Here is a 23934-nt window from a genome sequence, read left to right as displayed (position 1 = left end):
ATGTTATTCATTCAACTTCTCTCTCTCCATACAGATTACCTTTATTATCATAGAAAAGTATGGATTTGGTGGGCTAGACTAACCTGCCTTCCCATATTTAATACCTCTGCACCCTAGGAAATCATTCACCTCTACTGAATTCGGGTGGGCCTCTTATTTCTTTACCTCTTTTCTGATTTGTATTTTGTTCAATCTAAATAATCTAACATCACACAGTATATATAATTACAAATTCAGAAAAAGTGGTGGTGCCTGACAGGGGTAATATTTTAAAAATTAGTAAGATATAAGGTACTACACAGTTTTCCATTCCTATTCAGCAATAATAACTGAGGCCACTCCAAAATCTAGATCCAGTTTCTACATTAATATTCAACCCCCTAGAATTGACCCCTGAATTTCTGTGAAAGCACTTGGTAACCCTCATGTGTTCTATCTAAATAAGAAATTTTCATTCATTACAATTTTGTCACATCTGGCAATAGAAAGCCCTGAGCAATAAAATCCAGAGATGCCATAGACCAAACACGTGGGTAAGATCCATGTCAATAAAATGGTCAGTATCTAATATTTTTTTTAATTTTATTTTATTATTATTTTTTTAATTTTTATTTATTTATGATAGTCACAGAGAGAGAGAGAGAGAGAGAGAGAGAGAGGCAGAGACACAGGCAGAGGGAGAAGCAGGCTCCATGCACTGGGAGCCCGACGTGGGATTCGATCCCGGGTCTCCAGGATCGCGCGCTGGGCCAAAGGCAGGCGCCAAACCGCTGCGCCACCCAGGGATCCCAGTATCTAATATTTTTAAGAATTTTACCAGGAGTGGGGCACCAGGCTGACTCAGTCAATGGAACATGCAACTCTTGATCTCAGGGCTGTGGGTTCAAGCCCCATATTGAGTTGTAGAGACTGTGTAAAAATAAAATCTAAAAGGAAAAGAATTTTACCTTGAGGGCCTCAAACGTAAGCAGGACATCATTCGTCTGTTTCAGGTCAATATAGAACATCATCAGTTCCCGTGATCCAAGTTGCATGAATATGGGAAGTAACTGAAATGAAGACAAAAATAAATCTTAACACTGGCTTTATTTTCACATATTTTCTATTCTGAGTACAAAAAATTTTTAAAAATGAGATACCTCTCCTCTATTCCTTTATGAACATACAAACACACTTTTATCAAAGAGAGCTGCATCAGAAGGGACCTAAGACTTTACCAGTAGCATAAGACTTCACCAGTTTAGGGCCAAGCCTTTTTTGCATTAGAGTAAAAACATATCAAAGTATAAAATGCTACCATAAATTATCTCAGAAATAAGCACAATAGTCCCAAAGCATGAACAGTAACCTTACCTCCTGATATTCTCCTAGAGGGGTCAAATACTGGAGAATAAGACGCTGCTCAATAGCAGGGGTCATAGGATAAAGGGTATAATTGGTGCCAATCACCCAAGGTGACATTTCTGACCAGCTGCTATTAGACAGCTCAACAAACATGCGATCTGGATCAGACGTTGAGAAACCCAACTTCTGCTTGGCTTTCCTAAAACTCTCTCTGTCACCCTGTTTTGCTGCCTTGTTTTTTCTCAATCCTCCTTCCTCAGGTTTGGCTGCTGAGTTCACTCTACTACTGGTCTTGTGGCCTGAATCAAGATGAAAAGAGATCTCCATGTCCCCAGAAGCTTCCTCTTGTTCGCCATCCACTACATCTACAGCCATGTCACCATAGTCCATATCCACAGCTTCTTCATCCAGAGGTAAAAGAGGTTCAGAGGAGAGCTTTCGTGGGCTGGGACGCTTGTTTTCTTGCCGTAAAGCCACTTCCTGAAGCTGCAGCTCCCTCAGTCTTCGAAGTACTATTGCCACCTATCAATAGATATTGGAGTAAAAAGCTTTATTTCTCCTGCATCTTAATTTAAAGGATTCTTAATAAATATTCTTATTTCCATTTAAGGAAAACTAAATCTTCAAGCAGTCATCTTAATATCTGGAAATGGTAAAGACTTAATAAATATTTTGACTTTATTTCTATAGTTTGATAAAATAAGCAATAGCTAAAAGTCTCATTCCTCATAAAATGTCCCAGAAAACCTAAACCACATTTACATATCACACATCTTTCACAATTGATCTACCTAGATCAAGCTGGGCTGGACCATCACACCTAATGAGGAAGACACCAGACATATTCATGATTTTTAAAAAGTATCTTTGAAAATAAAACATGAAGGTTTTCTCAAACTTGTACCTGTTATAAATTGTATTGTTAGATACTGCCATCTACATAATTACATGATCTAGTTTTCAAGTTTACCGCTTTTTCACTTTTTCTTTTAAGTATTTATTTTTTGGGACATCTGAGTGGCTCAGCAGTTGAGCGTCTGCCTTCAGCTCAGGGCATGATCTGAGGATCCGGGATTGAGTCCCACATGGGGCTCCGTGTGGGGACCCTGCTTCTCCCTCTGCCTATGTCTCTGCCTCTCTCTCTCTCTCTCTGTGTGTGTGTGTGTGTGTGTGTGTGTCTCTCATGAATAAACAAATAAATCTAAAAAAAAAAAGTACTTATTTTTTTAAGCCAACCCTAAAATGTAGTAGTATGCTTAGTTTTTAAAAAAAAACAGGGGCGCCTGAGTGGCTCAGTGGGTGAGCATCTGCCTTTGGCTCAAGTTGTGAACCCTGGGTCCTGGGATTGAGCCCTGCATCAGACTCCCTGCCTGCTTCTCCATCTGCCTATGTCTCTGCCTCTCTTTCTGTAAAATCATAAATCTTTAAAAAAAGTTATCTGCAAAAAATGGTGGATGAATAGAAAGAAAGGTGGGTGGATGGGTATACAATAAGTATACTAAAACATTCACAAATAATTTAAGTGGATGTATATAGCTACTATCTGTAAATTCTATTTTGCTATATGCTTAAAATTTTCATAATGCAAATATTGGGAAAAGAAAGGGGATGGTACTATTCTTTACCTAGTACAAACTATCATGATCCTTGGCAAAATGGAAAATGTCTATTTCAAGTTAAAAAAAAGTAAAATCAGGGACGCTTGGGTAGTTTGGTGGTTGAGCATCTGCCTTTGGCTTGGGTTTGTGATCCCAGGGTCCTGGGATCGAGTCCCACATCGGGCTTACTGCAGGAAGTCTGCTTCTCCCTCTGCCTACATCTCTGTCTCTCTCATAAATAAATAAAATCTTTTTTAAAAAAAGTAAAATCAAAACGTGAAAAATAATCTTCCAATATCGAAATTATAGCTATACTCCAATACAAAGTAATGAATAAGATCTACTATCTGAGTTCAGGTAGCAAGAAAAAACTTGTGAATATGCTCCAATCTTATACAGAAAGAAATTCCAACATAATCCTTACCAGCTGTGAATTCTCATCCCTATAATTGGCAGCAATATCTTGATTCTCCATAGCACCTCCTAACAATCCAGTAGAATACGTCCTCAATGGCTGATCAGCCTCTCGGGCCCATTTGAAAAGATTCTCAACGATTCCTTCCTATATAGTAAAGAAAATGAAATAGTACAATTCAGCAAAGATCATTTTCATAATTAAAGATATAAGCAAAGATTTCAGTCTTGTGAAAAAAAGTTAATAAAATACTTCAATGCTGCTTATAAGATTAAAAAGCACAAGTAAACTAAGTTTCCAAATGGTTTAGTTAAAATAGCTATCCATCGGGGCAGTTGGTTAAGTGTCTGCCTTCAGCTCAAGTCATGATCTCAGAGTCCTGGGATTCAGAGCCCCACATCGGCTCCCTGCTCAGCAGGGAGTCTGTTTCTCTCTCTCTCTCTCTCTCTCTCTGTCCTTCTCCCTGGCTCTTGCTCTCTCAAATAAATAAATAAAATCTTAAAAAAAAAAAATAGCTGAGCATCTGTGAAATAGATTCCTATTTAGCCATTAAAATCCAAGCTAAAGGTCAATAACCACATAATATAGTCCTACATTAGATGTTTAAGACCCAAAATGTTCAATAATCAAGTACGGAGCACTAAAAATTCTATGTCCTCCTTTGAAATTCACAATGCACAATTAACAATATTAATGAGAAGTCATCCATCAAAGAAGTACTTAACTCCACATATCCCAAACTTATTTATTATGAAATAATACATGCAAACATATATAATCCAAAGAAAATGAAAATCACCCATGATCTACCACTGAGATTAATAAAAACCTTCCCTATGTCCCTCTTTGTGCCACTCCTATGCTCTCTCCCCAAAGGGTATCTACAGTAACGGAATTTTAACAATTTTCCTATTAAACTTCTGTTAAATGTATCATACTTTGAATTATATAAACCCCATGGTACTGTATTTTTCTTCAACTTATTACTCAACATGTTTTTTACATTCACCTATAGTTACATGAAGCTGTCACCCACAGCATTCAACGTAAGATAGGCTTTGGACATAACTACTTATTAATTTCTCGGGGCACCTGGGTGGCTTAGCAGTTGAGCATCTGCCTTCACTCAGGTCAGGATCCTGACATCCTAGAATCGAGTCCTGCATCAGGCTCCCTGTATGGAGCCTGCTTCTCCCTCCCTGTGTTTCTCATGAATAAATAAATTCAAAAAAAAAAAATCTTTAGGGATGCCTGGGTGGCTCAGCAGTTGGGCAGCTGCCTTCATTTGGGTCATGATCTTGGGGTCCAGGACTGAGTCCCACATCAGGCTCCCTGCGAGGAGCCTGCCTCTGCCTATGTCTCTGCCTCTCTCTCTCAGTCTGTGTCTCTCATGAATAAATAAATAAATAAATCTTTTTAAAAAACTTATTAATTTCTCGTATCAACCCTATATGTTTGGGTAAGTACCTGCAGAAGAGAAAACGGAGTCACAATAAGGTTAAGAAATATGAGTGGCAGAAGGGTGTCTGATCCCAAGTAGCAACCTCCAGATGTTCTTCACCTCCATATTTTGCTGCTATTTTGTTAGTTTAAGCAACTACAACTATTTTTGTGCAAGCATATCCCTAGGATGAAATCTAAGATCAGAACTGCTAAATCACAGGATATGTATGCGCTCAACTTTACTGAAGGATGCCAAGTTATCTTCCAATGTGACTGCAACAATTCATATTTCCAACAACAGTGAATAGTTCTTTTTTCTACACCTTTGTCAAAACATGGCCACTGTCACACTTTTTATTTTCCACAGTCTGGTGGGTATAAAAACAATATTTCAGAAGGGGAAGTGGGTGGGGGGGTTCGGTAACTGAGTGACAGGCACTGAGGAGGGCACTAGATGGGATGAGCAATGGGCATTATATGCTGGCAAATCAAACTTCAATAAAAACAAATGAAAAAAAAAAACAGTATTGCAGGGACATCTGGGTGACTCAGTCCGTTAAGTGTCTGACTCTTGATTTCGGCTCAGGTCAACAATCTCAGGGTCATGAGATCAAGCTTCGTGTTGGGCTCCATGCTAAGGTGTGGAGCAAGCCTGCTTAAGATTCTCTCTCTTGCCCTCTGTCCCTCCCCCTACTCGACCCTCACATGCTCTCTCTTAAAGAAAAAAAAAGGCGGACACCCCAGGTGGCTCAGCGGTTTAATGCCACCCTCAACCCAGGGCATGATCCTGGAGACCCAGGATCGAGTCCCGCAACAGGGTCCCTGCTTGGAGCCTGCTTCTCCCTCTGCCTGTGTCTCTGCCTGTCTCTCTCATGAGTGAATAAATAAAATCTTTAAAAAAAAAAGAAAAAGAAAAAGAAAAAAAGGCATTGCATTTAATTTTAATTTCCTCATTTATTAATAAGGTTAGGCACAGTTCATGCCTACTGACCATTCAGGCTTCTACTTCTATGAAATACACATCTTTTAAAGGTGTTTTATGATAAACACAAGTTCTTAATTTTTATGTAATCAGACTTAACAATATTTTCTTTTAAATTTTGTACATTTTGTGTATCTTAAACCTTTCCTTAGAGTCATGGAGTCATTATCCCACATATTTCTATATACTTTAACCTCTTTTCAAAAAATTAACACTCTGAAAAATACATTTTGAAAATTTTTGTTTTAAAACATTTGACATGAGGTGAGCCTAGGTGGCTCAGTGGTTGAGCGTCTGCCTTAAGCTCAGGGCATGATCCCAGGTCTGGGATCAAGTCCCATATCAGGCTCCCTGTGAGAAGCCTGCTTCTTCTTCTGCCTATGTCTCTTTCTCTATCTCTTATGAATAAACAAAATCTTTAAAAAGGAAAAACATTTGACATGAAAACATATTTAGTATTTTAAGTGCCTTTTATTTCCCCTCTTTCCAAACAGTGTAAGAACTTTAAAATACTAACTCCAATGAGCTCCTTCTATCTACATTTTACTCAGAATTTTTGTTCCCTCTTTTGTTTATTTGGTCAATACTTCTAGGTTTACAAAGGTACTCTGAAGACATTTTCTACTAGTACCTGGCCTCTACTATTACCTTTGCTGCTGTGGCAAAGTTCATTCTGTTTGATTATTTGCAGGAATCTTTTTTACTCTGGTTGCTTTTAAGATCGCATCTGTCTTTAGTATTTCTTTATTGGGCTTCCTGAATCTTGAGTGGTCACGTCTTCAATTAATTTGTAAAATCCTAGCCTCATCTCCCTGAATATTACCTTTCCCTTTTCTTTCTATTCTCTCCTCCTAAAAATTCCTTTTAGATACACTTGGAACTTTCTAATTCTAGTCTCTATATATCAACTTCTTGCCTATTTTTCAGCTCTCATTTCTAGGGGCTTTATTATTGGTTATCCTATTAGATCTTCCAGTTTATTAATTCTATCTTTAGCTGAGTCTAAACTTAACTCTAATTCATCTACTAAGTTTTTAAATTCAGTAACTGTTACTTTTTATATCCAGTAGTTCTCTGGTTCCTTTCCCAAATGGCCATTTGTCTCCCACAGTCTTGGACTTTTCTTGAGAGTTGTAATTCTTTTACATTCAATAATTTTGAACCATTCAAACCATTCTTAAGGGTACAATTCAGTGGGATTAAGTACATTCACCATGTTGCATAACCATCACCACTATATTTCCAGAACTTATTATCCCAACAAAAAACTCTATGCCCCACTTTCAATAATGGATAGAACAACCAAACAGAAGATCAGTAAGGAAACAGAGTTGAACACTATAAATCAATTAGACCTAATAGACATATTGAGAATACCCCCACGCAACAAGATCAGAATATACATTCTTCCTAAGTACACATGGAACAGTTTCCAGGATAGATCATGTTAGGCAACACCATTGGTAATAAATTTTAAAAGTTGTTCTTTTTTTTTTTTTTAAGATTTTATTTATTTATTCATGAGAGACACAGAGAGAGAGGCAGAGACATAGGCAGAGGGAGAAGCAGGCTCCATGCAGGGAGGCTGATGTGGGACTCAATTCCAGGACTCTAACATCATGACCTGGGCCAAAGGGAGGCGCTAAACCCTGAGCCATCCAGGTGTCCCAAGAATAAATGCTTATAAAGAATTTTCTCCAAGGATGCCTGGGTAGCTCAGCGGTGGAGTGTCTGCCTTTGGCTTAGGGCGTGATCCCAGAATCCAGATTGAGTCCCACATTGGGCTTCCCACAGAGAGCCTGCTTCTTCCTCTGCCTGTGTCTCTGCCTCTCTCTATGTCTCTCATGAATAAATAAATCTTACAAAAAAAAAAAGAATTTTCTCCAATCACAATGGAATGAAGTGAAAAATCAATAACTGGGATGCCTGGTTGGTTCAGAGGTTGAGCGTCTGCCTTTGGCTTAGGGCGTGATCCCAGAGTCCCAGGATTGAGTCCCACATTGGGCTCCCTTCAGGAAGCCTGCTTCTCCCTCTGCCTATGTCTCTGCCTCTCTCTGTATGTCTCTCATGAATAAATTAAAAAAAAAAAAAGATAAAATTTAAAGATATTTTCAGTATCTCAAAGTACAAATTAGCAACTTTATAAAATGGTGGCTAAAAGTAGTAGAATCAATTTAGTGACTTGCAACCACCTCTAAAAAGGAAACAAAATATGAATGCACTAAACAAAGAGTAAACAATGTTCAAAAAACTTTTCATACATACAATGTATGTAATGGATTGCATGTAAAAACATTATGTTTCACAAAGTTTGAGAAACACTGCCCTAAGCAATGCATCTTAACCACAGCTCTGTGAAACACCAGTAGCCAATCTGTCCAAAAATAATGATTTCCAACTCATTAACAAACTATAATTAAATGTTTTTTTAAAGAAATAAGATATTGATTCATATCAAGAAATATGCATAGGATACTCTGAAAGATAAAGATTATGTAATCCAACAGTAAGGTCTCATAATATCCAAGAAGTTTGTAATCTGTGGGACACCTGGGTGGCTCAGCGGTTGAGCATCTGCTTCCAGCTCAGGGCATGATCCCGCGATCCCAGGATCAAGTCCCACATCAGGCTCCTTGCAGGGAGCCTGCTTCTCCCTCTGCTGTACCTCTACCTCTCTCTCTCTCATGAATAAATAAATAAAATCTTAAAAAAAAAAAAAAAAATGTCGGGATCCCTGGGTGGCGCAGTGGTTTGGCGCCTGCCTTTGGCCCAGGGCGCGATCCTGGAGACCCGGGATCGAATCCCATGTCGGGCTCCCGGTGCATAGAGCCTGCTTCTCCCTCTGCCTGTGTCTCTGCCTCTCTCTCTCTCTCTCTCTCTGTGACTATCATAAATAAATAAAGAAAAAAAAAAGTCTTTAATCTGCGTTTCTAGGACACTGGATTCAAGGTTATGTTATTTCTTATGATTTTCCTTAATAATTCACTTCTCCCCAAAAAAATTATTCATAAACAAAACTGTTGGGGGTACCTGGGTGGCTCATTCATTTGGGCAGCTAACTCTTGATTTCAGCACAGGTCACGATCTCAGGGTAGTGAGATCAGGCCCTACATCAGGCTCCACACACTGGGCATGGAGCCTGCTTGGGTTTCTCTCTCTCCCTCCTCTCCCCACTTCCCCTCTAAAAAAAAAAAAAAAGAAAAGAAAAGAAAAAGAAACAAAAGTGTTCTCCAACTGCAGAAAGCTTTATTATTCAAAATATCCCTTAGTGTTTCTGACATCCAAAGGGTATGTACTTCATTCTAAATATACAATGATGAAACTATAAAGGAACCAGAGATGGTTTTCCTACAAAGACAACCAGGAAACTTTCACAAAGCACAGTAAAATCATCTGTAATCTACAAATCTTGCATATATAAACACATTGCTATAAATGCTTCACTTGTCATTCTGTTTTCAAAAGAATTCATATTAAAATATTTCTGACAAGCATATAGATATTTTTAGCCTCCCACAATAGTAAACTAATTGGGATTTTTTTTTTTTAATTTTTATTTATTTATAATAGTCACACAGAGAGAGAGAGAGAGAGAGGCAGAGACACAGGCAGAGGGAGAAGCAGGCTCCATGCACCGGGAGCCCGACGCGGGATTCGATCCCGGGTCTTCAGGATCACGCCCTGGGCCAAAGGCAGGCGCCAAACCGCTGCGCCACCCAGGGATCCCTAATTGGGATTTTTAAATCTAGTCTGTATACAATTGTAGCATTAATTGCAACATTATTCTTGAAAAGCCTTTATGTTACACAATTCTATAATAAAATTTTCTTAAAAGTTAAGTGAAAATCTATTTCCATTTGGTTTATACATTTAGGGCAGCCCAAGTGGCTCAGCGGTTTAGTGCCGCCTTCAGCCCCAGGGCCTGATCCTGGAGACCCGGGATCAAGTCCCACATTAAGCTCCCTGCATGGAGCCTGCTTCTCCCTCTGCCTGTGTCTCTGCCACGCTCTCTCTCTCTCATTAATAAATAAATAAAATCTTAAAAAAAGAATGGTTTATACATTTAACTACACTAAGGCTTACAGACTGTTTCAGAAGATTAAATTTTAATGACTTTGAAAAAGAAAGCAAGCCATGTGCAAATTCTTAACGCGGAGAACAAAAATATCTACATTACTTATAAAAACAGAGTAATTTTTTACGTTTAAAGTATACACACACAGTCATTATCAAATTATCATTTTCTGGTCTTCCTAGTACTTATCCTTATTTGAAATTATCAGTTTATCTGTGTCTGCCTTCCCAGACACATTATGTGAATGTAAGCTCCCATCTTGCTGACAAAATATTACCAACCCCTAGGATAAAACACAGCACAAAATATGTCTTCAAATATTAAGAAATTTTAAATACCACCCAAAAGAAAAAAAATAAAAATTAAAAAATAAATACCAAGAAGAAGAGAATGAGCCTCCTCAAAGTAGAAAGTCCTTCCTCACTAAGACAACTCATTAAGAATAAGAGTTTGAATGAGATCATAAAAACATATGACCTTAAGATTTTAAGAAATACTATAGCACCTAAGCAGCATGAAAACAGTTATTCTTAGATTTTTTCTTATTGCTTGATTTCTTACATTTCTACATTATTGTTATAAGAATCTATAATATTTTAACAAAGACAAATCAAACAGATCAACATCCAACTTAAAAATAAAATGATGACTTTTCTTTTTAGTAAATACCTTTTCTTGAAAGACAACAGCAGTTTCCAGCCCTGGCATGATGTCCAGAAGGAGTCTGCAAGCTGCAGTGTTTAAAGGGGGCTCTCGGCTTGTCATCACATAAGCATTCACCAGCTATAAAAAAAGGAGGAATAATTTTCATCTGAAATTCAACCCAATCATATTAATAAATTCTAATAAAGGGCAGCCCTGGTGGCCCAGCGGTTTAGCGCCGCCTTCAGCCCAGGGTGTGATCCTGGAGACCCGGGATCGAGTCCCGCGTCGGGCTCCCTGCATGGAGCCTGCTTCTCCCTCTGCCTGTGTCTCTGCCTCTCTCTCTCTCTGTGTCTGTCATGAATAAATAAATAAAATATTTAAAAATAAACAAATAAATAAAATAAGTAAATGAATAAATTCTAATAAATCCTTAATATATTCCCATCACTTGCCTCAGGGATATTAAGAACTAACGATTTCTCATTACACCTTTATTTATTATAAACAGTTACAATCCTGCTGAGCCATGATGGAGTCATATATTATTTCTTCTGCAGCTTTAAAATCAAATCCCCCTACAAAACAACCTATCAACAACCACAGAATTAAAGCTCAAAGAGTATCATTTTTTTACCCCCTACTCCTTTTCAGAAGGATAAAGTAGGGCAAGATAACCCCCTGCCCATTCCTGACAATGGTGAATAAAAAACTTGAACTTTGTACTTACACCATAAATACATTTAATATTACACATAAATTCTAATTATATATATAAATGTATTAACGAAACTTTCCTCTTGGCACTCAAATATTACTCAATCTCTACTACTAAGAGGCACTGTGTTCTGTGCTGGGTATACAACAGTGAATAAGATGCAGTCCCACCATCAAAGGGCTCATAATCCAAAAGAGGTGACAGAAAAACAAGTATCATTGAATACAGAATGCTACAGAAGCCTGTAGGAGGCCACCCAACCCCTGCAGAGGAATCAAAGAAGACTTTAAAGGAGAAGGGATTCTAAGGCAGACTGTAAAGGAAAAGTAGGAATAGCTAAGGAGTAGGGAGGGGAGGAGAGCCAAAGGGTGACAATTTAAAATTAAGAGAACAAAAAGGCCAAAGAGAAACTGGGTTTGTATTTCAAACTAAGGAACTTAAAATTTATTTTTAGGGCAATGGGAAACCACTAATGGATTGTAAGCAAAAGGGTGCCATCACTTTTTGCATTTTAGAAAAATTTCTGCGCTATAAAGTGAATAGGTTGAAGAACAGACAAGATGATAATCAGTTAAGAGGCTATTGTAATAGCCAGGAAATGGTAGTGGTTAAACTAAAGTCTGGCAACAAGGGCAGAAAGAAGTGGAGGAATTTGTGAAGGTTAATAGAATGGGAATGGTAAGACCTGTAAGTTCACTGAATAAGAGAGCTTGGAAAAATAAAGGATAGCTTCTAGCTGGCTACACAGGGACACCATCACTGAGCTAGAAAACAAGAGAAAAAGACTGTAGAGCAACAATTAGACATGTGGAATTCAAGGTGCCTGTGGAGAATATCCAGGTGGGAATATTTAGAAGGCTGCTGGAAATAACCTGAGGTACAGAAGAGATGCTGATAACTGAGAAATAAATTTAGGAGCTAATACAATACAGACAATAATAATAGCTAATCTTACTGAGCCCTCATGTACCTCATGTACCAGGTTCTGCGTTAAGAACTTTTATGGGACACCTGGGTGGCTCAGCGGTTGAGCATCTGCCTTCGGCTCAGGGCGTGATCTTGGAGTCCCTGGATCGAGTCCCCACATCGGACTTCCTGCATGGAGCCTGCTTCTCCCTCTGCCTATGTCTCTGCCTCTCTCTGTCTCTCATGAATAAATTAATTAAATCTTTAAAAAAAAAAAAAAAAGAACTTTTCATGATTAATTTCATTAAAGACTACAAAAATATCTTTAAGGTAAGATCATCCCTATTTTATAGATTAGGAAAATAAAGCTTGGGACGCCCGGGTGGCTCAGTGGTTGAACATCTTTCTTTGGCTCAGTGCATGACCCTGGAGTCTCGGGATCAAGTCCCACATCAGGCTTCCTGCACGGAGCCTGCTTCTCCCTCTGCCTGTGTCTCTGCCTCTCTCTCTGTCTCGAATAAATAAATATATCTTTTTTTAAAAAAGGAAAATAAAGCTTGGAGAAAATGAAGGTTGTTAGAAGCTTAAGTTGCCCCAAGATCAAACTGTCAGTGAACAATAGAACTGCATTTAAATCCAAAACACGGACCCCAAAACCCATGCTCTCAAACATCATGCAATTCGGCCTCCCAAAACAAACCTAATAGCTACAACTTACTGAACCATTACTATGTCTCAGGAGCTGTGAACACTAGAAATAGATATATTTACTTCTCAAGAGCCGACTTAGTATCTTTCTCTCCCTCCACATGCCCAATGCACACACCACAGTCTCAGTGCAGAATCATGCCTCATATATTACTTTTACTTTTCTATTCAGAAACCCAAGAAAATGTCTATATTCCCAAACTCAAAATCACCTTGCCCAAGGATGAGCAGACGCCTTGTGAGTCCTTGACGATATTCAACTGAACAAGGTATACACCAAAAGAAAACACCTTAGCCACAACCAAGACTTTGGTAAGAAAGAAATCCATGATGCTTATCTCGTTGAACCAATACCAAACAAACAAAAAAATCTACGCACTCTATTCCCAATTTTGTCAAGACTTTAGGAGAAAGCAAACTATTCACAAATAATAAAGTGTATAGCATCTGCTGATGAAAATCTCTCGAGAAAAGTAAAAAGCAAACCTACTGCATTCATGAAATCATCATTCTTGAAGAGTATTCTCAGCAAGTGGCCCAGCATACACTCTGGATCAGCCCGACCTACCAAAAGAAGAGGGGAGGAACAAACAAAGGAATGAGTAAGTCATCCCAGTCAAGTAAATTAAACCTCTGGAAAGGCACCTAGGTTGTTACAAGTACTATTAAAATGCTGCAAAAATAAATGGAAACAAAGAAAAGATTCTCTTGATGAATTAGATTTCATAAGAAACATACTCTAAAATTAAAAGTGCTAATATAAAAACTCGAAACACTGCTAACTTTCCCATCTCCCAGCATATCTCCCAGCAATGCTAAATTAAATAATTGTGCAATAGACCCAGACCAGCATTACTAAGAGTGTACAAGGTCTAAAAAAGAATCATAAAGGAGATTTAAGAGAAAGAAAAACCCTGATATCCCAGCCAGATTAAGGTAGGAAGCACAACTTATTGTGATGGGTGGCCTGGAGGAGATAAGACTCCCAAGTCCAATCTTTCAACTATAATGCCAACAATAGCAGAGATGCATCTTCAAACCTGTAATGATACCCCAGGTTGTGGGGGCAGGGTACAGGAGGGGAAATCCCACTAAGCAATCACCAACTCTAAAGATATGGTAACTTTGGCCATCTTAACTTTCTGAGTTCCTGGGGAAAGAAAGGCCAGGAACCTAGGATCTACTCAATACATAGCCTAAAGGTAAAAGAATTACTTAATGATTGAGGGAATTATTGGTTTTTAAAACAGATACCATCTATTTTAATTTTCCTTTAAGATCATTAGAGTGGCAAATTTAGTCAAAGGATACAATTTAGGATGAAGAAAAGACGTGAGCTACTGATTCAAAGTTTCTACCAAGCTATAGTTAGTATTCCAAAGTAAATTACAAAAAGAAAAGTTACAGAATGGTATCATAAAAACTAGAGGAGGACCTCAGATTACCTAACTTTCTGTTTATTTTTTACAAATGATGAAAATGACACCCTCATTTTTATTAATAGAAATTATGCCTAATGACAACTATTGCTTAACGTAAGAGGTAGGGAGGAAAAAATAACTCTTTAAATTTACTACTAAAAAAAGGGTATAATTCTGTCTCTTCCTTCTTCCTCATTACCATTTCATCCCTTCCAAGGTCACTAAACATGATCATCTCTCTTTTAATTCTTTTCATAACCCCAAATGTTAACTTAATTTCTTATTCACATTCACATTCGTACTTCTTCATGCTTTGATTGCCTTACTGAAGAATTAAATAGGGCAGCCCCGGTGGCGCAGCGGTTTAGCACCGCCTGCAGCCTGGGGTGTGATCCTGGAGACCCAGGATCGAGTCCCACATCGGGCTTCCTGTGTGGAGCCTGCTTCTCCCTCTGCCTGTGTCTCTGCCTCTCTCTTCCCTCTCTCTGAATGAATAAATAAATAAATCTTTAAAAAAAAAAAAAAGAATTAAATAGGTAAGTAATCCTCTAAAGTCACAAGTGGGGATGCCTAGGACAAGTGCAACAAGTATTACATAAATAACTGGATACTCAATCTGAAATGCCTAACTTACTTATATTTGAGAACAAAAATCTAGGAAATAGAAATTAACCTATACCATTCAGGTAGGCATACAACGCCCTTTTTTTAATTAGTCTCACTCATTCTCATATCTCTCCACATACAATCTCTTTTTCCAACAAAAGACTGCTTCTGACTTTACACAGAGAAAGTTGATATGCAGCATGGGCTCATATGATTTAAGCTTTACCCACTAGTACTCTACCTTAGAGAAAACATAAAATGGTAAAGTCTCCAGTCTCATATAGCTCTATATCATACCTAATTCCATGCCAAAGCAGACTGGATTGTCATGGTTCTAATCAGCCCAAAATAAAACCAAATTAACATGAGATGCCATACTTTAGCTGCTGAGATACTAAAGCAGACATCAAGAAACCTATTTATTATTCAAGGTTCCAAGTATCAATTTTATAACCAAAAACAAGGCACTGAATGTATTTTCAACTACATTTCCTCATTAGTTAAGGCATAATTATCCCTTTTTCTGCTTCAAAGAATCCAAGTACATAACTGTTTCAAACTGTTGTTTGAAAGATGAAGGCACAGAGGATAACCTCTTTGGGGCTAAAAGTCAAGAACAGAGAACATTATTCTCTTTTTAAGTAACATTCCAATGGAGTCAGTAAGCTATAAAACATAATTTAGTTCCCTGAAGTTAGTTATCTTCTATTCGATAAATATTACAAATATTTCAATTTTCCAGGAATTTATTTTTCCTCACTACCTCCACCTTGAGCAATATTTTAACAATTAGATGATCTTACAACTTATCATGAAAGATGCTATTTCAATGTAAATTTTCCTATTAAGCTATTTTCTTTTTTAAGAAAATTAGAGCCAGGCTTAAGAGAACACAGGTCTCACCAGGATGTCGGTCATCAAATGGGTCTGGATCCCCCTTACGATATTCTTCAGTTTCTTTTTCAATCAATTCAGACATCCTAGCACAAAGGGAAGACAGGGTCAACTCTAAACAAGTACACAAAAAAATGTACCACCACCTACAATAGTCAATTCAACAATGAAGGTGTAAAATAAAAGCAAAAAGTTAGCAAAAAGTATTTTCTTGATGAACAGAGATCTAAGCAATCATCTCATAAAACAATTTCCACTCCCAAACTCCTTATCTCCACTTTCCTGTCTCAAAAAATAGCACTACCATCTCCTCAGAAGCCTAAGTCATCATTAAAACCTTCCTTTTCTCCTCATCCCCCACAACAATTCCTGTTAGCCCTACCTACCATCTCCTGATTTCAATCATTTCTTTCAATCTTGACCATTCCTATCCTTGCCCAGAACACCATCAACTGCCTGAACTACTTGCCACAGCCTTTTCCCCAACTTCTTGCTTTAGTGCTTGACACAATTCATTCTCCATCTCCCAACAACTTACCACAATAACTTCAATTATACCCAAGTACTACCATGGCTTATACTAATCTAGCCTCTATTGCATCTCTGACTTCTACTATCCACTCTCCCTTCATAAGCTTTAGTCACATGGCCTTCTTTGCTCTTCAAAGAGTCCAAGTTCATAACTGTTTCATGGCCAAAGTCCTATTACTTCAGTCTGTAACATTCCTCACCCCCCTAAGCTCCCACCCCTATCCCAAGCAACCAATTATCTGCTCACCACAGATTAGTTTTGCCTGTTCTAGAATGTCATACAAATGAAATGACATATACCCTTTTCGTAACTGGTCTCTTGAGTTCAGCATATTTTGAATGATCCATGTTATTTTTTGCATGTATCAATCATCTTTTTTTTTATTCATGCATTCTTTTTTTTTTGAAACAAGAAAAATCACATTTTGAATACCCTAAGCAAGAATGACACTTTAACCTATCATGATAGTCAAATACAAGGCAAATACACTCTCCAACATATATTATGCTCTGTCCTAACTCAAACTCTCCTGTATGTATTATGTCCACAAAACCATACTTCCTAGTCTTAAAAGGTTAGCTTCCTGGAAAAACTTGTGCCCACTCTGGCATATTTTTCCCCATTAAGGCTCAAAAATATTTCTACTTTTCTACTCTCCCCTTCAAGCTGTGAAAATTCACTTTGCCACAAAGGGCTACCACACAAAATATGTTTAGAATTACACAATATAAGATCTATCAGTATCTTCCGTTGAAACTAACAATATAGCACAATGGAAGTTAAAAACATGGATTCTAAGGACAAACATTATATGTTCTCATTCATTTGGGGAATATAAATAATAGTGAAAGGGAAAATAAGGGAAGGGAGAAGAAATGTGTGGGAAATATCAGAAAGGGAGACAGAACGTAAAGACTGCTAACTCTGGGAAACAAACTAGGGGTGGTAGAAGGGGAGGAGGGCGGGGGGTGGGAGTGAATGGGTGACGGGCACTGGGTATTATTCTGTATGTTAGTAAATTGAACACCAATAAAAAAATAAAAAAAATAAAAAAAATAAAAACATGGATTCTGGGGCCAGCTGGCCAGGGTTCAAACCATACCTCTTCCACTGTGTGACTCTGGTCAAGTTATTTAACCTTTCTATGCTTCATCTGTAAAATAAAGGTCCCTATCTTATAGAGGTTCCTTGATGTTTACGGTAACGTATGTTCTCTGCTTAAAACAAAACCTGACATGTGAAAGCTAGTTAAGTGTTATTGTAATGAATACTGAGAATCAAAAACAAACAGAAAAGTAATTTAAGGTAGATTTGACTAGGACAGGGCAGGAAGGAGCCTTGTGGACACAGTACTCAAGTTCTTTAACTTGATATAGGTGATAGTTTTACAAGTAGAGAATCCATCAAGCAGAGTACTATACAGTATATATCTCAGTAATATAAAAAAACAAATCACAGAACTTGGGTAGTACTCACATAGCTTGGTCCAATGCTAGTCCCTTTTCACAGAATCAAGTCAAAGGCTTGATTATAATAAACAAAACAACAATACAAATAATAAATAAAAAGTCAAAGGTAAGGGCAGCCCGGGTGGCTCAGTGGTTTAGCACTGCCTTCGGCCCAAGGTGTGATCCTGGAAACCCGGGATCGGGTCCCACATCAGGCTCCCTGCATGGAGCCTACTTCTGCCTGTGTCTGTGCCTCTCTCTCTCTGTCTCTCTCATGAATAAATAAATAAAATCTTTAAAAAAAAAAAAAAAGTCAAAGTTATAAGAAGCCACACATTTTTCTTAGGAAAACTGACCAAAAATCATGAAAGCTGTGGCCAATAAAATAGGCAAGCCTGAAATTCATTGTTTTTCTAATGAAAAACCTACAGCCAGCTAAGCTGGGGGATAAGGGGGAGACCACAGATATGTGAAAGAACTTCAGGAAATATTCAATGAACTAATACACCCACAATTTGGATAATGGGAATTGCCCCTTTCTAAAATAAACTATACTTTTAATTCATCCTACTATCTCTCACACTTGCTGATCCTTTAAAGATCTTGCTCCATGTAACTTTATTTTCCATTTCCACCTTATATTCACCTTCCACTCTGGTGAGGCCCATTTCCTCACTGTCACAAAAACATGTCCCAGTTCCTTCTACTCTCAATTAGGGAGTCACATTTTTCACTTTTCCTAGAAAAGTCTGATTCTCTGCTTTTCATCAAGCTATATTCTACCACCTTTCAAGTCCCTATTCCAAAAAAACTTTACCACATCCTATATTGGAAAGCCCAGTGGAGTTAGGAGTTAAAATCCAAAATTCCAAGCTTAGCTTTCCACTGTCTACCTATGTTGTCTTTTCCAAGCAGCTCCAAGAATGGTTGTAGTTTAACAATGTAGCTCTCAGTGATACTTCTAGTGACAATAGAGGAAATTAGGTTCAGAGAAGTATCTGACAATTCCCACACACAAAAGGTCCTCAAATACTTGTTGAGTGAATAAAAGAAACTGACTCATTCATTCTCATAACCCATGCAATATTCAGGAATCATACTTCCCAAATTTAGCACCTCATTATATACTTATTTGTACTATTCTGCATTGTTTCATATCTGTTAGTTACTTCCCAGATGGTTATTTCCTTGAAGACAGAGTCCCTCTATTTTCGGCTTTGCACTACTGAATATCATAGCACAGTGACAAAGTTGAGGGTCAAATATGATCATGGATATGAAATAATCTTAAAAATAAAACAATGAGTATCTTTACTATATGTTCTCAATAAATATTTTTCCAATTAAGTGACTCTACCATTGACATTATCATCCCCATTTATGTCTTTATCCTCTCATAGTTACATCAATCCACGTTTTAACTGCACAATAATCAGATTCTTTAATTCATGTGGCTGCATTTCAAATATCTTGTGATTAGTAGTTCTTAATCTCCAATGCCTCTACAAATTAAAATCCACTTTCCACCAGTCAGCAATAATCCTGTCCCTAAAAAAACTGTACTTTTTACATATTCCCCCATCAAGAGCAACAAAGCATTTAGCCCCTCTTAAACTTTCATAGGACCATAGTTCTCTTTATTCATATAGAATACATCACTGCACAAACAAAAGGCTTTTTCCTCTGCCATATCAAAGGCTAAATGTTAAAGATCTCCATGTTCCAGGAACCTCCTACTTAGAAAACCTATGGGCATTCCTCTCCAGCCTTTATTTTTCACTCTCCTGTTTCACACAATCATTCAGGAAAATAATGTCCCACAGAGTTACTATGTACCAGGCATGCACAAGTCACTGCCTGAGGAGACACCAATAAAAGTGCAGTACCTGTCTATAAAGCATTTATAATTAAAAAAAAAAAAAAAAAAAAAAAACTTACAATTTAGTGAAGTTACACATGCAAAAAAAATAATTTTAGTACAATGTGGTAAGAGTTAAGAAGGGGAGAATTATAATTATACCACATTTTATATATATATTTGTATGTGTATACATACACACACACACACACACACACACATAACTGGAGTATTAATAAAGAAAATAAAGGAGTGCCCAAACCCACACCTGTGGATGTCAAAGTCAGAGAAGGTTCTACAAATTCTACATGATTCTCAAATTGCTTTTTGAGTGAGAGTTTGCCAGGCAGATAGATGTACCAAAGAAAGGCATTTCAGGCAAGGAATAGCAAGTGTAAACACACACAGACATTAGAAAATATGGTACTATCCCTTACTGAAGGAAACTAACATTAGGAGGCAGAGAAAGGAGATAGAGGCCAAACCATAAATGGCTTCACTGGCCCCTCTAAAAAGTTTACATTTTATTCTGAAAGAAAAACAGAGCCAGAGAATTATGATCAAAGGTATGACAATTAGATTTGTATATAAGGAAGAAGACTCTTTAGCAAAGAGGAAGATGTATTAGAAGAGGGTAATCTAGAGATGGAGAGAAAATTCACACTGCCTAAGAGGCCAGTCAAAACATAACCAGTATCTAATGAAGGAAGTGGTATGGGGGACTGGGGAAGAAGAGAAAGTAGAAATCCTCACAGGGTGTAGAGACTGAACTGTGCTAGTACAGGAAGACACCGTACACCAAGGTGGGGAGTACAAAAGTACAAACTGTGAAGGAGAAAGGAGGCAGGATGAAGATGATAAGCCCTACTGTAGACATGGTACGTTTCAGGTGTCTGCAAACAGGCAGGTAAAGATGTGTACACCAAGCAGCTGAGAAAAGAGTCTGAAATTTTAAAAAATGTCTAAAGTAGAAATAGCGACTTGAAAGTTAACCTAAGAATAATGTTTTAAATCATGGGCAGGAATGAAACTATCTAGGTAGAATATATAGGGTAAAGAGAAAAAAGAACCACCAACAAAACCCTAAGGTTGAAACACAAGAAAAGAACCTACAAAGGAGAATAAGGACCAACAGCCTGAGAGGAAAAGTAAGAAATTTAAAGAGCTTCAAGAAGTACTGAGATAAAGACTAGTTCTGAGAGACAAAACGGTTTTAGAATTCATAGTCAAGATGAAAATGTTCCCATACTATTCTCTAATTTTTCCCTTTTTTAAAATGAATTTCTAAAAAATAATAATAATTGTTCATACCTGGTAAGGATAGGTACCATGTCCTGCCCACTGCCATGTTCCTTTTCCCACTGCTCCAGCAGGGTAGTGAGCTCAGCTTTAGAGTCCACATGCACCGCTACTGTAGTCATGGCTTGGCCTAAGGAATCAAAAATATACATAAGTAACACATGAACACAGGCAAATAAACCTGACATACTTCCTAAAAGTGAGGAGGGGGCAGCCCCGGTGGCGCAGCGGTTTAGCACCGCCTGCAGCCCCAGGCGTGATCCTGGAGACCCTGGATTGAGTCCCACGTCAGGCTCTCTGCATGGAGCCTGCTTCTCTCTCTGCCTGTGTCTCTGCCTCTCTCTTTCTCCGCATCTCTATGAATAAATAAAATTTTTTTTTAATTTTTATTTATTTATGATAGTTACAGAGAGAGAGAGAGGCAGAGACACAGGCAGAGGGAGAAGCAGGCTCCATGCACCGGGAGCCCGATGTGGGACTCGATCCCGGGTCTCCAGGACCGCGCCCTGGGCCAAAGGCAGGCGCCAAACCGCTGCGCCACCCAGGGATCCCAATAAATAAAATCTTAAAAAAAAAAAAAAGTTTAAAAAAAAAGTGAGGACGGAGAAAAGAGGTGAGCAAGCAACAATGCTTAACTTCTAGACTCTTCAGATAATTTTATTTGTGACACAATGGAAAACTCAGCACTGGGAACCAGGATACTCTTCAAGTCCTTTCACCCCCTCCCAACCTCAATTTGCTCAACTGTCAAATGAGACAAGGAACTGAATCAAAATCATGATTCTTACCCTTTTTAGGATTAGAAACCCCTCTAAGAACAGACAGAAAGCTAGGGTCCTCATTTTCTCTCCTCAAAAATGCATACACCTGGGGCACTTCTGTGGCTCAGGTGGTTAAGTGTCTGACTCTTGGTTTTGGCTCAGGTCATAATCTCCCAGTCATGGGAGCAAATCCCAAATAGGGCTCAATGCAGAGTCAGCTTTGAATTCTCTCCCCCTCTCCTTTCCCCTCTGTTCCTCCCCCAACTTCCTCTCTAAAAATAAATAAATATTTTTTTAAAAAATAAATAAATATTTTTTTAAAAAATGCATACACCTACATATCAGACACACAAAACTCTAATCTAGACCTCTAAGGTCCAAAACTTTGAAGCTAAGTTTTTTTAATAGAAAATGTAGCAAAAACCACTGCTCCAAAATATTTTGCTCTTCTAAGTCTTCCAGGTGAAGTTTATGAAAGATAAACAACATGTCCCTGTTAATTTTTTTTTTTAAGAATTTATTTGAGAGAGAGAGAACATTTACTTGAGAGAGACCACAAGCAGGGGGAGTGGCAGAAGAAGAGGGAAAGGGAGAAGCAGACCCCCCTACCATGCAGGGGCTCAATCTTGACTGAGCCTCTCAGGTACCCCTATCCCTGTCAATACTTTTTTTTTTTTTTTAAAGATTTTATTTTAGGGATCCCTGGGTGGCGCAGCGGTTTGGCGCCTGCCTTTGGCCCAGGGCGCGATCCTGGAGACCCGGGATCGAATCCCACGTCGGGCTCCCGGTGCATGGAGCCTGCTTCTCCCTCTGCCTGTGTCTCTGCCTCTCTCTCTCTCTCTCTGTGACTATCATAAATAAATAAAAATTAAAAAAAAAAAAAAAAAAAAAAAAAAAAAAAAGATTTTATTTTATTCATAAGAGACATGGAGAGAAGGCAGAGACATTGGCAGAGGGAGAAGCAGGCTCCATGCAGGGAGTCCCAATGTGGGGCTCGATCCCGGAACCCCAGGACCACACCCTGAGCCAAAGGCAGATGATCAACTGCTGAGCCACCCAGGCGTCTCCCCCTGTCCATTCTTAACAGAAGGCCAAAAACTAAAGCGGATATCATTATCAGCATGAAAACTGGGAAGGTGTATAACAATTATAAGCCCATTTGTCCATCAGGCTTCCTAACTTCTCTCACAGCTGATTTCCTGAAAGGAGCATGAGAGGCTAGAGAGAGAGAAGTTGCTGGATTGAGTGGTCAGCCCAGGGATATAGAAGGACAGGGAGCTGAAACAAGCTTTGAAGGAGTTGCATGAGAAATTCACATGAGTAAGAGAGGGTTATTTATAAAGGGCTCCAAAAGGGATAAGACCCAACTGTTTATATGGTTTACAGATCGACTTATTTGCCAAAGTGGCCTTAGGATCAAAATGGCAGACCTTCCATGCAAAATTTGTATTTTCACAGAAAAAGCAACAATTCTACGAAAACAGTCTAATATTAGCACAAGATTACTGGCTGATCTAGGATTATAATGGACTCTTCTAAAGATACCCACCATAAGGCCAAAGGAAATACATGGGAAAGATACCACCAACTCTAAAATGTAAACATCGTGTTTTAATAAAGTAGAGGCAATTCTAATAACGAACAGTGATTCATGTCACCAAAGAAGAATAAATATTTCAAAAAATTTTTTTTAATTTAAAACATTATTTTCTACAGAGAAGAATCCACATTTTCAGTCTTTCTAGCCAGAGTCACAAAAAGGAAATGCTGCAGTGTGACTAATAGGACCTCTGACTTTAATTTGAGAAAACCCAAACTTTAACTTGAGAAAACCCAAGCCAACCACAATTGACTAACTATGCATTTTTTTAAATAACTTTATTTGGAATAATTTTAGATTTACCAAAAAAGTTGCAAAGGTAGTAGAGAGAATTCACATATATCCCTCACCCAGTTTCTTTTAATGCTGCCATTTCATTTTATAGTTATATAATGTCAAAATTAAGAAACCCAACATTGGTAGATTACTATTACCTAAACTTAACTTGAGGGATGCCTGGGTGCTTCAGCGGTTCAGCGCCTGCCTTCAGCCCAGGGCGTGATCCTGGAGACGGGGGATTGAGTCCCACATCAGGCTCCCTGCATGGAGCCTGCTTTTCTCCCTCTGCCTATGTCTCTGCCCGCCCCCCTCATGAATAAATAAATTTAAAAATCTTAAAGAAAAATAAATGATTTAAAAACAAAAAAATCTGAATCAACTTGATTCAGATTTCACCAGTTTTTC

General features: G+C 38.2%; 1 protein-coding gene across 7 annotated transcripts in view; it reads right to left on the bottom strand.

Moving 5' to 3' along the window:
* DCAF1 (DDB1 and CUL4 associated factor 1) overlaps positions 1-23934 on the bottom strand; it is a 77624-nt gene that overhangs the window by 41529 nt on the left and 12161 nt on the right. For 5 of the 7 annotated variants that reach the window (XM_038566327.1, XM_038566326.1, XM_038566328.1 and 2 more), the window contains exons 2-8: positions 20902-21019; positions 15762-15838; positions 13322-13395; positions 10527-10640; positions 3367-3504; positions 1354-1866; positions 948-1049 (exon numbers count right to left, since the gene is read on the bottom strand). In XM_038566327.1, coding sequence (XP_038422255.1) covers positions 948-1049; positions 1354-1866; positions 3367-3504; positions 10527-10640; positions 13322-13395; positions 15762-15838; positions 20902-21011 — 1128 coding nt within the window. In that variant the 5' untranslated portion in view covers positions 21012-21019. Of the gene's footprint in view, positions 1-947; positions 1050-1353; positions 1867-3366; positions 3505-10526; positions 10641-13321; positions 13396-15761; positions 15839-20901; positions 21020-23934 lie in introns of those variants that run through there. The other 2 variants (XM_038566330.1, XM_038566332.1) reach the window with 2 other exon arrangements.

The sequence above is a fragment of the Canis lupus genome, chromosome 20, assembly GCF_011100685.1.
Source record: "Canis lupus familiaris isolate Mischka breed German Shepherd chromosome 20, alternate assembly UU_Cfam_GSD_1.0, whole genome shotgun sequence".
Classification (NCBI taxonomy): Eukaryota; Metazoa; Chordata; class Mammalia; order Carnivora; family Canidae; genus Canis; species Canis lupus.
Note: the sequence above shows the minus strand (reverse complement) of the source record. Positions and strands in the feature narration are given on the sequence as shown.